General features: G+C 41.2%; 1 protein-coding gene across 1 annotated transcript in view; it reads left to right on the top strand.

Annotated features, from left to right (window-relative positions):
- ADGRE3 (adhesion G protein-coupled receptor E3) overlaps positions 1 to 11,480 on the top strand; it is a 66,305-nt gene extending 54,825 nt beyond the window's left edge. The window contains exons 10-16 of the mRNA XM_037145846.2: positions 1,612 to 1,809; positions 2,092 to 2,327; positions 2,811 to 2,877; positions 3,069 to 3,160; positions 4,838 to 5,006; positions 9,082 to 9,177; positions 11,275 to 11,480. Of these exons, the coding sequence (XP_037001741.2) occupies positions 1,612 to 1,809; positions 2,092 to 2,327; positions 2,811 to 2,877; positions 3,069 to 3,160; positions 4,838 to 5,006; positions 9,082 to 9,177 (858 nt within the window). The 3' untranslated portion in view covers positions 11,275 to 11,480. The remainder of the gene's footprint in view (positions 1 to 1,611; positions 1,810 to 2,091; positions 2,328 to 2,810; positions 2,878 to 3,068; positions 3,161 to 4,837; positions 5,007 to 9,081; positions 9,178 to 11,274) is intronic.
- Positions 11,481 to 15,420: the final 3,940 nt, after the last annotated feature.

The raw sequence follows: 15,420 nt of genomic DNA on the forward strand, positions 1-15,420 counted from the left end.
ATATTCCCTTGCATGACTCTACTACAATTTACTTATCCATTCTACAGTTAATGAGTATCTAGGTTGTTTCTTGTCATGGGCTGTTAAAAGCAATGCTACTTTGCTGGGATGAAGCATAGACAAATTCCATGTGGAACACTCCAGGGTGATGAGGAAACAACACACTCCGGATGGTGGGGCCTCTGTTACCACAGGTTTCTGAGTGCCATTGTGGAGAAGAGTATTATTCCATCATTATAAAGCTGAAAAACAGGCACAATTAAGTTATGTTCTCGGGGGTTGTTGAATCAGAGATGGTAAAACTTATCATAAAAGGACCATGGCTACTCCCAGGGGAGAAGGTGGTTTGCAATTAGGAAGAGCATCTGGGATAATGTCCACAGGTTAGCACACGATCGCTATTCACTTAATAATTATTAATCATATGATAGATTGACTTTTATGCTTTTATCTGTATATGTGTTACATTTCACAATTTTAAGGTAGAAAAAGCAAAGGATTAAAAAGTTCTATGAAGTGACATCAAAAATGAAAATCCCCACATAATTATAAGGGATGGTGAGTATCATTTCCCATTAATGAGTCCAGCTAAGTCTGTATGGCTCATCTGATCCCTGGTCCCTGTCTTTAATGAAATGAGTCCCCAAGAGCTGAATTAGATATGGTATCTTAGTTTGGGGCCTCCCACCAGCAGATCTTGAGGCAAGAATTTGAGGGCAAGTAGTTTCTATGAGAGGTGAAGCCAGGAGACCTCAGTAGGACAGTAGGGAAGTGAGCCAGGGAAGAGAAGACAGCCAGGAAAAGATGCACCAAAGAGAAAGTTATCCCCATGGACAACTGAGGCTTGATCCCATTGGGTACTTCTGGGAGATATCATAGAACAGGCTCCTCAGAGCCTTCCATCAGAGGTGGAGTGAGCTGGGGTGTGTATCTGCCAATTCCCAACTATTATTGTTTGAGAGTTCCTTCCAGGGGTGTTACACCCTGGCACGTGTGATCTGCTCCAGCATGTCCAAGCACACTCTTATGACAGGGGAAACACCCTCAGGCAGAGTCACTGGGCTTCACAGAAAGCAGCCAAAAGGCAGATAGAGGTGAGTGCAAAGAAGTTAATAGTCTCTGCTACAGAGGACTTCTTGTGTCTCTTTGGGTGCAAGACTGAGTCTGACATTCCCATTCATTTCAACTTGAATTCTGCTGTGCAACATGTAGCCTATAGTTCACGATAGGAGTTTGTGTGCTTAAAAACTTGCTAAGAAGGTGGATCTCATGTTGTGTTCTTACCATAACTTTTTTAAAAGCAAGGGGACACAAGAAATCTTTTGGAGGTGATGGTTATGTTCATTACTTTGATGGTGGGGATGATAGCCTGGATATATGCCTATTTCTAAACTTGTCAAAATGTGTGCACTCGTGTATTGCACAAAATGTGTGCAATATTTTGTATATTAGGTATACTTAAGTAAAGCTGGGAGAAAAACCTTAGTCTTACAGACACCTCTCACACTATCAGACTTTATGCCTGTGTTTAGGATGCCCTATTCCAAAGGGGAGAAACCATATCCCAGAGCAGAAAAGTGCGACTAAGATCTCCTCTTTGCTGGGTCTCAGGAGGAGGATCCCATCCTAGATGTGATCACCTACGTGATGCTGAGCCTCTCTCTGCTTTGCCTCCTCCTGGCGGCCCTCACCTTCCTGCTGTGCAAAGCCATCCAGAACACCAGCACTTCCCTCCACCTGCAGCTCTGCATCTGCCTCTTCCTGGCCCACCTGCTCTTCCTCACTGCCATCGACAGAACTGAGCACAAGGTACTGACACTGTCCCAAATGACCCTTGTCCTGCCTGGGGGATGCGGAGTTCATGGGGCCATGCTGCATTGGACCCCTTAATAAAATGCTCTTGGGTTCTAGGAAAGGTTGGAAGGATGGTGCCAAGGTGGGCAGGACTGACATTGATTACCAAACACTTTTATGTTTGATGACCTTGGTTTAATGTAATGTGCTCTGAACTCAATGCTAATATAAAGGAGAGGTCTTGGGGTCACACTCCACCTTAAGTATCCCACCTGGTGACACTTGCTTCTCCCCCAGGTGCTGTGCGCCATCATCGCTGGTGCCTTACACTACCTCTACCTGGCCTCCTTCACCTGGATGCTGCTGGAAGGCCTACACCTCTTCCTCACTGCACGCAACCTGGCAGTGGTCAACTACTCCAGCATGAACAGATTCATGAAGTGGCTCATGTTCCCAGTCGGCTATGGAGTCCCAGCTGTCATTGTGGCCATTTCTGCAGCATCCAGGCCTCATCTTTATGGAACACCTGATCGGTGAGCTGGGCTCTCACTCTGAGTTTGGGGGCAGCATTGATGATAGTGACTGAGATCCCCATAGCAAATGCACTTTGCTTTTTCTTGAGTATACGACCACTGACCTTTCCCCCAAAGAAGCAGGGAAAGATGTCAGTAAGAGCTTGGAAGAGTCTGAAAGGAAGGAGTTTTGTGGTTAGGTATCAGCCCTCCCATAATTCAGACTTCTCAAGTCTCAGATTCCTCTTTAGCAAAATGAAGATAATGATTATCCCCAGTGTCCCACCCTCATAATGCTGGTGTGAAAATTCAACAGGACTGTGCTTATAAAATGTTTAATGTAGCATTAACACATGGTAGTGAACAATCAAAATTTTCATTGCCATCAGCTGACGTTTTCAGAAGATGATGGAAAACTTTTCTCTTGGGGAAAGGTGTCACTTGATGTTCATTTCACGTGCTCTCTCTGATCTCTCTTTGTGTTCCTTTTCCCATTTTTCTCAGCTGCTGGCTCCACCTGAAGCAAGGATTCATCTGGGGTTTCCTTGGCCCTGTCTGTGCCATTATCTGTGTGAGTTAATGGCTCCAGTGAGTATGTGGCTCCAGTGTCCATATAAGGGACATGCAGTGTCTCTATTGCATGGTTTCCACCTGCTACAAATTCAGTCCCATGTGCAGAAAAGTAGGAGTTGTGTGCAATTTATAATGAACACATTACATTATTTTAATTTGCATTCTTGCTGGTCTGCATCATTCCTGCAGGTGAATTTAGTATTTTTTCTCTTGGTCCTTTGCATTTTGAAGAAAAAACTCTCCTCCATCAACAGTGAAGTGTCAACCATCCGAAATATAAGGTAAGATGGAACAAATGATACTTCTGATGCCCTCTGCCTCTACTTAACCCCTTCTTGTCCTTCTTACATGTCTACACACACATACACCCTGCAACCAGGCTCTGGGGACTAGCAAGGCCACTGTCACCTCCCAACGTCTGTATTAACCAGAGTGTAGACTAAGATGCTGAGACAAAAAGGCCCCACTAAAAAGGAGAGAAATAGGAGTTTATGTTACTCTCATGTCACAGTCCAGCAGTAGTGAGTGGTCCAGGACGAGTGGGAAGGCTCTGCTCCACAAAGTCACCCAGAGACTCAGGTTCTTTCTATTTGGTTTCTCTGCCATTCCCTAGGGTGTTGTCTTTGTCAGTTTCCCATCCATGGGAAGGAGGTTGTATGGTCCACATTTGCTCTTATCTTACTGCCTACACCTTAGTCACATGGCGATACCTAGCTTCAAGGAAGGCTGGGAAATGTAGCCTCTAATTAGGTAGCCATATGTTCTTGAAAAAACTCAAAATAGGAAGAGATATAAACCTAAAAGGAAGAAGAGGAGAATGGAAAAAAAAAACAGCAGTTTCCACCACACAACACAATACACACACAGGAGTACTCTTTTTAATCAAAAACAACCCACTTAAGTTTGTTAATCCATCAGTCACTGAAAGCTTAAATTCTATAGAAACTCTAAGAGTTGCACTTCTGAAGGATGCCCCAACAAAACTGCATTCACCCCACACAGAGAGACAAATTTGGCTAACTACAACAAATTTAAATGTATATCTAAGAGTTGTGCATAATGCATTGTAAAAGATTTCAATTAAACTATTTTGTATAATACTGCCTATTTTAAAATATTGAGGACTATGAGAATTCTTTTATTTTGTGGTATCCATTTTAATTAGAACACATAATTTACTGTTTTCATTTAATGACAAAATAGCATGTTAAATTTTTTCACATTTAAAAAATATATATAAAGTGAAAATGGATAACTCCCCCTTTTCCTGCTACTTCTACTTCCCAAGAAAGCTGGAGTTAATACACTTTTGACAAGTATGATATAATATATGATATTTTCCCCAGAGCTTTTTCTGTGCATTTCTATAGAACAGACATGCACACATTCAACAGACAACACACTACACAAATTAGTCCTCAACCAGCTTTTCTCACATAAAACATTATGATTTAAAATTGAGCATAAATGTGTATAGATAGATAGATAGATAGATAGATAGTGACCTTATATTTCAGTTTGCCTGGCACAGTCCCAGTTAATGCCTGTTGACCTACTGTAACTATTAATAGCACACTTTTTTATCTCAAAAGCTTCCCTGTTTGAATAATAAAGAATATGACCCCCCATCTATAAAAAAGAAAGGTAAAGAGCCCCTGGTTTTAGAATGTTTTCCATATACTTGGTACTGATTTTGTTCTGTATACTGCCCTAAATACATATGTTAAAGTCTCATTTAGTTTTTGCAGCAGTCTATGAAATAGGACTATTACAAAGACGAGGGACCTGCATTCCAGAAAGGCAGAGTAGCTTGCCCAATGTCACACAGTGGTTTAGTGCTGCCTTGGATTTAAAACAAGGCAGTCTAGCTCCAGAGTCTTCACCAGCAAGAACTACACCACAGGAACGCCCACATCCATTCTTAGCTTTTACACATTTTTGCTTTTTATTCCCCTCAGGATGCTGACGCTGAAAGCGACAGCTCAGCTCTTCATCCTGGGCTGCACGTGGTGCCTGGGAGTCCTGCAGCTGGGTCCAGCTGCCCGGGTCATGGCCTATCTCTTCACCATCATCAATGGCCTTCAGGGTGTCTTCCTTTTCCTGGTCTACTGCATCCTCAGCCAGCAGGTAAACTTTTACCCCTTTCTTTATTGTTTTTTTTTTAATTGTTATTCAAGTAGTTGTCTCCATTTTCCTTCCACTATTCCCCCTTGCCCCACCCTCAGTTCTACCCCCTTTGGCTTTGTCCATGTGTCCTTCATACATATGTTCCTTAATGACCCTTCCCCTATTTTACCCCATTATCCCTCTTCCCCCTTCCCTCTTAGTGGATTATCAGAACCCAACTAAAGTTAGTGTCTTTGTTGTTTTAAGTTAGAAAAATTTGCAGGTATGTAGTCTCATGAACATTTACATCCATGTTTTCTAAATTTTCATTATGAACTTATGAACAATGTGTAAATACAACCTGTGTTTCCCCTACTTTGAGATGATGCCATTGTGAGACGTCAATTTATTTTTTAATTGTTTTTATTTATTGAATTTAGAGAGAGAGAGGAAAGGAAAGAGAGAAAAGTATTAATTTGCTTTTCAACTTATTCATGCATTCATTGGTTGCTTCTTGTGTGTGCCCTGACCAGAGATCAAACCCACAACCTTGGAGTAATGGTACCACATTTTAACCAACTGAACTACCTGGCCAGGGCAAAATATGTCAATTTATTAATGGCTTTCACAAATTCAATAATTACTACATCAAGAAAAAGCATGGTTTTCCTCAGCTTTTCTATATGTAATAGTCAGCTATTTCTGTGTAACAAAGAACCTCAAAAATCTCAGTGGCTTAAACACAAATATTTTCTTTTCTCATTCTCAAGACTGCAGGTTGGTTGGAGTCCAGCTGATTTCAGCTGAGCTTAGCTTGGCTTTGCTGTGCAAGGCAGGTATATTCAGGTCTGTTCTTTGTGACTCATTTCAAAGCTTGAAAGAAAAGGAGCAGTTTTCCGACATAAGTTCTTCTCGTGACAATGACAATATCACAAGAAGACAAACCTTACTGGACAAGGCCATTTCAAGCCTTGTCATTCTGCCTGCATCACCTGCACTGATATCGCACTAGCCAAAGAAGGTCACATGCCCAAGTTCAAAGTCAAAGGAGAAGAACCCACTGCCCACCATGCAGCTAAGACAGGGTGAATAGTACTTCAGGGGAATTAATAATTAAGATCAATAATGCAATCTACCACCCTATTTAAACACATAAATTATTAAACTCATTTCCATGTGGTAGTATAGTCCCCATACTAACATGTTTTAATAAGCACAATAAGCATAACTTCATAACAAGCTAAATTTTCCAACATTTTTTAAATTATTTTATTGTTTTTCAGTTACACTTGTCTGCATGTACCTCACCTCTCCCCCACAAACATTTTATTATGAACATTTTCAAACATACAAAAATGTTGAAAGAATTATGCAGCAAATACCTATATAGTAAGTCCTCACTTAATATTGTCAATACGTTCTGCAACTTTAAGCAAAATGATGTAGAATGAAACTAGTTTTATCATAAGTTAAATTCTTACAGCATCTCATCAACATTATAACAAAACAACACTGAATGAAATAATATTATTCAAAGGTCTGTTGTGTACCACTTACCTAGACTAAGACTGGGCTATACTTTATTACATCATCCATTCACACTCCACCCTTCTATCCATTCATTCCTCCCTCCCAATTATAAGCCACTGTGGCTTACACATATGGTCAAAGAAAACTATAGGCAACTCTTCTTGGTAGGTGTATGCACCTGAGTGGGCACAATGCAAAAGAATTATGTGTACTCTTCCCTCAGTTCATTTCAGTCCCTAAGGCATCTCATAGTGCAGGCTTCCAGTTTTTCAAGGTATACATTTTATATTCAGTATGACTACTAAACACAAGCCAGTTCATGTGTCTACAGCTGAACCAAAGAAACAGTGGTGTGAGTCCATCACTCCAGAAATACTGGCTGCTTTGGGCTTGCTGAGATAAGCTCATAAGATGTCACCTTACTGAGGGGCATGCAGGGATAATTTGGACTGCACATTGTCTCCCGAACTGAGCCTCGGACGTGATGAAACCCTACTATATACTTTCAAACTATGTTGACATACTTCTACCCAGATTTAGTTAAATTATACTACCTCTGTAGGACAGGATACTATGCAATTGTGAAATATGTTGAAAAGACTGAACCCACAATGAAGCTGGGGTCCACATGGTCCAGGTCAAGAGGGACAATGGCCAAATGAACATAGTTCAGCAACCAGAAGAAATACAATATCCCTCAAGATCTTTATTTATATAAGTTCTTCTCAAACACCAGGAGGAAGACACATAGCCCACGTATCCCTTAATTGGGTTCAACCACTAAGATTTTGACATTGCTACTGTAGCAAAACATATCCTGACTGACACACTCTCTTTCCTGTTACTAGTACTATTCTCCTCCTCCTCCTCCTCCTCCTCCTCTTTCTGTCTTCCTCCCACCCTCCCTCCCTTTCTTCCTCACTCTGCATTCAGGTGCCCAAAGAACCAAACTAAGAAAGGAAGAACATTTCCTCAGTGAATGAGGGAGAGGAAGAAGTCGAACTGACAGCGCCAACACTTCCTGGAGAGCAAAGGCCAGATTAGGCTTGAAACAATCCAATGTTAAATTTTGTTCAGGCACAAGAATAGTTTCAGACTGGAAAGATATCCAAACTGTATTAGGAAAAAAGCAAGTTTCAAAATGGTGCTCCAGAAGGGTTGCATTTTGTTTATATAATATGTATAAACATTTATTGTTTCTGTTGCTGGTGGATAAGGGTATATGGCAAAGCACAATGGTTCTCAAGCAATCCCCCCAGGGGGCATATTTGGCAATGACTAGAGACATTTTTGATTGTCACAACTGGCGAGAGAGATGCTACTGGCATCTAGTAGGTGGAGGCCAAGGATGTTGTTCAACATCCTTCAGTGCACAGGACAGCCCTCATCACAAAGGATGACCCAACCCAAGATGTCAATAGCACCAAAGCTGGAAACCTTAGTGCGGCAGATACTGTTCATGGCCCACTCGTGTCCCTTAGGCATTCATCTCTACATGCCCAGGGTTGCTTATTGCTAATACCTGTGACTCTATGCCTGTGGGCTTCTTACTGCCCACAGGACATGCCTGGCCCATGCACAAGCTGGGACAAGCTGGTGGTTCCAGACAGTAATGGCAGCAGCCATCAACTAATGACTGGTGGGAGCTGGTGGGTAAATGTCCCAGATCTCTTGACCTCAAGGTGAGGTAACTCTGAGGTGTTTCCTATGCTGTTTCTCAGAGCTCCTCAATGAGACTGAGCCCCAGTCGTCCAAATGAAAACTCAGTGGAAAGGATTAGGTACTTTTTACTGGCTGCCTTCCCTCCCCTATCTCACTTCCCCACAGATCCACTAGTGTTTCACGAGGTCACCCCTAAAATGAACGCTTTGTATTCAAACCCTGTCTCGGAGTCTGCTTCTGAGGAACCCCAAACCAAGTCACATGGAAAGATACCACCAAAACATCAGTTGTCTTTCATTAGATTGAAGAATTATGTGTGACTTCTATTTTCTTTCTCTGCATAAGCATATTTTATAAGTTTTCTACAACAAAGATGTATTCTGTGATATGCAAAATACTATGATGGTAAAATATACATAACATGAAATTTACCACTTCGCCACATTTCAGTGTCCAAGTTGGCGGCACTTAGCACCTTCACACTGTGTACAGACACCACCGCCATCCTGCTCGAGAGCTTTTGGATCATCTCAAACTGAAGCTCTATCCCCACTAAACAGTAACACCTCATTCTTCCCTGCCAAGCCTCTGGCGACCACCACTCTATTTTCCGTCTCAACTAGTTAGACTATGACAAGGGTTTCATATATGTGGCATCATACTGTATTTGTCCTTTGTGATGGCCTTATTTCACTCATCATTATATCTTCAAGGTTCATCCATGCTGTAGCATGTGTCAGTATTTCATTCCTTTTGAAGGCTGGCTAACATTTTATTGTATGTATAAACTAAATTTTGCAGGAAAAGTTTTTTTTTCATAATGTCATTTTACTCTTCCCAACTCTGCCTTTTTTCTTCTCCAATATTAACAAAAACCATCCTGGTATTTCCTGTAATGTTCCAGGTTCGGAAATGGTTTGGAAACATCATGAAACCTAAATCTGAGTCTGAAACTTTTACACTTTCCAGCAAGTTTGGCGCTTACTCTAAACCCAGTTAGGTAAGAGGACTTGTGATTTGTTCTAATGTTTCACTTCTTGTCACTCCAAACTTCCTCTCCTTGTCTTACCACAAGTTTCCCTTCCTAGAAGGTTTGGGTAAGTGTTGGGTTGTTTTTTTGTTTGTTTTTTTTTTTGATGACCTGGTTAGCATTTCTCATTCTCACTGTATTGTTCCTGGTGACCCTGCTCACTCACTGTGCTTAAGCTGGCTTCAATATCTGTTCTTGTCATTCAAAGAAGTATGGGTAAGACATACCGTCAACACCACTACCATCTAAAGTAGACTTCTCTAGGAGGAGATACAATCTTAGATACACAGTGGTCATCATCTGAAACTTCACTATCCCACAGAGGGTGGGCATGAGCCTAGTCGAGCTGATAGATACCATGGGAAGGACTTCAGGGGAGGAACTCCAGCCCAGCTGTTCAATATAACTATAGCTCAGGGATGCACAGAATAGCGAGACCTTCCTAGGAGAAGAGATGGTCCTTTTAGAAAGGGAACCTCCCTGGAACTTGGTTGTGGGGATTTGTCTGTTCTTCCAGTGCACTAACTCAGGCTCAGTGCACCAAAGAATGAGTTTCTAGCACTATCCGAGACTCCTCTCCATAGCTGTCCCTTATTTCCTCTTTTCAAGAAATACGAGGATGTACTTGTAAGAAGTCACTAGACAAGCAAGATGGACTCAAAGCTCATAATCTATAAAAATTCTTTCAGTCTCACTTGGTTTTATGCTTCCCATGTGTATACCTGTTACATCTGCTAGCCAAAAAAACATAGAATAAGTTATTTTTTAACTAAACAAAATTTAGAAATATTTGATACATCATCTTCTTCATTTGTTGAGATAATATGTGATTTTCTCCAACAGTAGAAATGTTGAAGTCACTGAGGAAACATCTGTCCCTCATTTGAGGCAGGGAAGGAAAATTCATTGAAAAATTTTCCAAAAGGACCAAGAAGAAAGTGTGACCAGGAAAAAAAAGTCCTGGGTATGTCAGGTGACCAGAAAAGAATTTTATGACTATTAGGCTTAATCATTCTTTATAAAAATAAACTTGTGGAAGATGCTAACCATTGCCCATGACTTTCAAAAAGTTTGGTAGATAATCAAAGGTAATTCCCAAAGTTTCTAGCACTCCAACTAGTGGTTTGTTGTTGTTGTTGTTATTGTTGTTATTATTATTATTATTATTTAACATTGTCATAATCCAATGAGTATATCTTTAAAAAGAGACTATATGATATATTATATATATTATATATTTATGTTTACATTTTTAATATATATAAACACCTTGGCTCCCTTTAAGAAACATGTTTGCTTTAATTAAAGGAACCTCTTGAGCTTTTATTTTTCTAGGCACAGGGTATGAGTAAAAGCTAACAAAACCCTTTCTATGAACTAATTTGTCCTTGGGTTAACTTTCTATCTCTGTTCCCTAGAAACTTGCTAGCATTGGAAAGTCAGTTGTGTAACTAGGCAATACCACTGATGGGAAAAGTCATACTTGACTGGACAGGGAGTTCTGTAAACGAACCATCAGTATTATGAAGGAAGGCATAGCTGTGGACTTCTGCATATGATGACTCACAGGAACTCCTAACCTCATGGTTTGCTACAGGAGATATTGGTTCTCCAGTGGAGTTTGGGGCTTCTAAACAAGCTGTAACTTGTAGGGAGCAAAGAGAGTATCTGTTGAGTTCTACAATTTGTCAGGTACTGTGGTAGGTAATGGACATACAAAAAGTAACAAGACCAACACAGTCCCTACCTTAGTGAAGCTTAGAGTAACCTTTCTTCATAGACAAAAACCAAGATCAAGGGACCTGAAGTTCTTGAAGGGGATGTTATGTCCAAATTTTTTTTCAAAAAAATAATTCATCATCTTCAATTTTTTTAGAAGTCTTCTCGTGATAAACTAAGGGCATGCCTCTCCTAGGATTCCAAAACACTAGGTGATCATGCCATACTTGCCTACCGGATGAGCTCTCTGGCTTTAACCCACTCCTACTCTTCCTCTCTGTTTTGTTGTTTGTTTTGTGTTATCTGTACATCCAACTTTAATCTAAACATCTTTTGTGTTCTTTCCAGAACACATGAAGAGAAAACATTAAAACTAGAGCATTCAACTTCACATAAAAAGTCATATCCGTGGATCTGGTTGGCATTGTGAAGAATGAAGCTGAAAACAAAAGAAATCACTATACACATTATTCTCGGAGAAGAAATGTTTAACCTGTAATTCCTGAAGGGTTTATTATGCATAATGGCTCTCAATACATGTATTTTGAATTGGATTTTTCTTGTTCAATCAATGCTCATCCCTGGTTACCCAAATCATGACCACTGCAAACACTTTTTGTAAATGAGGAGATTGCTTTGAAGGCCTCTTCTCAAGCTCTTTCTCTCACTCATTCTAAACTTGTTCTTTAAACTCATCCACTCCCTCAAACCATCTGGCTTATCACCTTTCTTATTGAGGATGATCAGCCCCCACCCAGGTCAAATGCTTCTCTCCCATACTTTCAACACCTTTGCTTTCTCATTCTGACTCTACCCCCACCTGGGAAAACCCCAGTCCAGCAGTGATGACAGGCAGTATGCATAGTCTATTCAGTGGCCATCATCACTATAATATGATCCTTATTAACAGTGATATTCAGCTGGAGGTGGGAGAGGGGAAAGGATTACTCTCCCAGGGACATTTTTGGTTGTCACGACTGGAGCAAGGTGGAGTTCAACTGGCACCTAAGTGGCAGAGACCCAGAATGCTGCTAAATACCCTACAGTACATAACACAGACCACACACAGGGAGCAAAGAATTATTCATCTCCAAACGTCAGTAGTGCTGAGGTTGAGAAACACTGGTCCTAACTAACTATAATGATCTTATTCTTATTTGCTAAAGACTGGTTAAAGATAGGCATTTGTACCAATTGTAACCAATGAGGTATAACAAACATCTACTGGAAAATACTCTTTCTCCTTGATAAAAAAAAAATAATAAGGCTAACCTGACCCTGACTTTCTAATTTGGGCTATTATAGTAATGTGATGCATGGAGAAAAGATGGAAGAGTGGAGAGATGGGAATAATCTGAGTTTTATGACATTATTGAGTTGCTGAACCAACCATTGGGCTTTTTCCTATGTAGGACAAACCCCTCTTCTTAAGCCACTTTGGGTCAGGTAACCTGTCACTTGCAGCCCAAAGCAGCCTTCTTTATGAACCAACCATGTTTCTCCTCTACTCCTCCATCAAAGCAGTGGCATCCCAGAATCACTCAGCTTGGAGCGGTTAAAAATGTGTCCTTTCTGATCGAAACAAGACCCTCCATGCTACCCAAAACTTTCCCTCATGGGAAGTTTCTGTTTTCACTTCCTTCCTCAACTCAGATGAGTTTCCCCTTTACATGAGGTACAAGACTTTGCTTCATACTTCATGGAGATAATAAACACCAACCAATGAAAGGTCCCTCGATTTCCTGACATCTCTTACAAATACATTCACATCCATACCCATCCTTGCTTCCTTCCCTCATGGATGTCAATTGTCTCCCCCTTCATTCTTCCACAACAAAAACAGGGTCCTTTACCCTATTTAAAGCTAACCTCTCTCTCTGTGTTTTGGATCTCATCCCCTCTTGTCTCTTTGACAGGACTTTCTCCTTTGATTATCTCCCCTCTCCCCTGAGTCTCCTACATCCTCTTTCCTGGTTCTTCTCCAGTGGCATTTAAGTATGCTAAAGCTGGCTCAGCAAACTCTCTCTGTAAAGGACCAGATAATAAATACTTTAGACTTTTGGGTCATATATAATGATAGAGATGATAGATACACAAATGATAGATAGATGATAGATAGATAGATAGATAGATAATAGATAGATAGATAGATAGATAGATAGATAGATAGATAGATAGATAGATGTGGTGTATGTGTAAAAGGATATATGTGTATATCCCTTCGAAATACAAAAACTCACTGGTCATACAAAAAGGGCCGCAGACAGGATTTGACATTTCCACACACACACTCCCAAGCTATAGTTTGCTGTCCCTGTGCTAAAGAAAGAGAAATGGAAGAGTCTAGGAAAATGGTCACCTGCACATGTTTCAATTCCCCTTCACTCCACACCCTAATATATCTCCTTCTTTGAACCAAAAGTCTGCTGGGACCCATGAGAGATGGGAATCCCCAAAGAGAAATCTGAGGTTGAACAATCTCCCACACACACTAGGTGGACCATCCCAAGATAAGCTGAAGAGCACACAAAGGTGAAGATCAGACACAGTCCATCCTAGGAAGAGTCTAGCCCACGGGGCCCGGGGTCTCTGGGATAAAGGCAGCATCATTCCCATGAGTGCATGCCTAATCCCTCTGGCCCCAAAGAACTCCAAAAGGAACCATGTCCTGAGTCTAGTAAGAAGTGAGGAGAACAGAGAAGCACCTGCTGGTGCACATGTGAATCCCCTGGGGTAGAGAGTCCCTCTCCTTCTGCCACTTGGGAAACTGTCAATGCTTTAAGTTCTCAACCCCCAGATCTGAGCTCCAAAGGAAAACAAGAACCCTGAGAGGCCCTGGAGGCTCCTGAAAAGAGGATGGTCTGACATACTGGATGCCCAGCAAAGTAGGGCTTCTAGAATAGACAGACAATAACTTCAGGTAAGAATATTAAAAATAAGAATCTAAAAACTTTCAAGTCTGGCACCAAAAAGATCTAGGGAACTAAATAAAATGGGAATAAATAAAAAGAGGAGTTTTACTGGAAATTAAAGAAGAGGATGGTCCCTGTAAATGGCCAAATGAGTGGCTTACAAGACCATGTGGAAGAAATATCTCAGAGCACAAAGCAAAAGGCAAAAAGATGAAAGTTGGGGTCCTCAGAAATAGCTCAGGTTCGCAGGAAATCCCTTGGAAGGCAGCAGGTGCTACAGAATGAGATCAACCACTGAAGGCACAGACTGAGTCCAAAGACCAGCTCTGCCTCTTACCTGCTAAATGTCAGTGAATAAGCCATGATACCCCTCCATGCCTCAGTTTTTCCAGCTATGAAATGGGGTTGGTCATTACTTCAACCTCACAGAGTCATTGTGAAGATTGATGAGATCTCCTACATATGTCTAGCAAACAATAATGCTTGATAAACCATGGGGGGTAAAGTGGACCTCATTCAGGTATGTCTCTATCTGAAATTAGACAATCATGAGAGATGATAGATAGATAGACAATCATGAGAGATAGATAGACAATCATGAGAGATTAGATAGATAGATAGATGATAGATAGATAGATAGATAGATAGATAGATAGATAGATAGATAGATAGATAGATAGATAAGAAGGGAGATAGATTTGGGCTAGCTCCACCACGGACTCCCTAGCGTGACTTGGAGACATGACCACAGACCCCTGCTTCCCCATTTCTCAACCCACATATTAGAGAAAACTAAAGCTTCCTCCTCTCAGGTATGGGAATTTCTCCTAACCCCAGATGAACAGTCGATTGGACCAATGGTCCCCTGGGTGGAGGGCTTGGAACAGAATACCCACCCACTCCACAGCCTATGGGCTGCATGGTTTTTGTGCTGCTGAGTTGAGGACAGGTGTGGAGGTGATGGGGAGACAAGTACAGAAGGAACAGAAGATGAAAAGAAGGCTGGCCTCCCCCATGACCCTCCCTCCACTCAAAGCCTCCTTTCCATAATCGCCTGCTCTCAGTCAAAATAGGAACAATTCTAATAGTCATGGGCATTTGTTGATCAATAAACTAATTCATTAGGAGAATGTTTACTCGGCCTTGTACACGATTCACAGATTTTTCCAAAGAAATTACCTTGTTGAGTTGTGCTCAGCTGAGGGTAGTACCAGCTTTCTAGGGGATGGTTTTGATTGTCATAACGATAGGGAGAGGTACCTCTGGCATATAGCAGGTATTACAGGCTTAATTGTGCCCCCCCCAAAAAAATTCATGTGCTGAACTCTTAACCCCAAGAACCTCAGAATGTGACTGTATTTGGAGATAGGGTCATTAAAGAGGTAATTAAGATAAAATGAAGTCATTAGTATGGGCCTTAAGCCAGTAGGACTGGAGTCCTTATAAGAAGAGATTAGGACACAGACCTGCACAGAAGAAGAACAGCCATGTATAAGCAAGCCAAGGAGAGAAGTCTTACCAGAAACCAACCACACCAACACCTTGATTTTGAACTTCCATTCTTCACAACTGTGAGACGATA

The sequence above is a fragment of the Artibeus jamaicensis genome, unplaced genomic scaffold (genome assembly GCF_021234435.1).
Source record: "Artibeus jamaicensis isolate MK-2021 breed Jamaican fruit bat unplaced genomic scaffold, CSHL_Jam_final contig_3290, whole genome shotgun sequence".
Taxonomy (NCBI): Eukaryota; Metazoa; Chordata; class Mammalia; order Chiroptera; family Phyllostomidae; genus Artibeus; species Artibeus jamaicensis.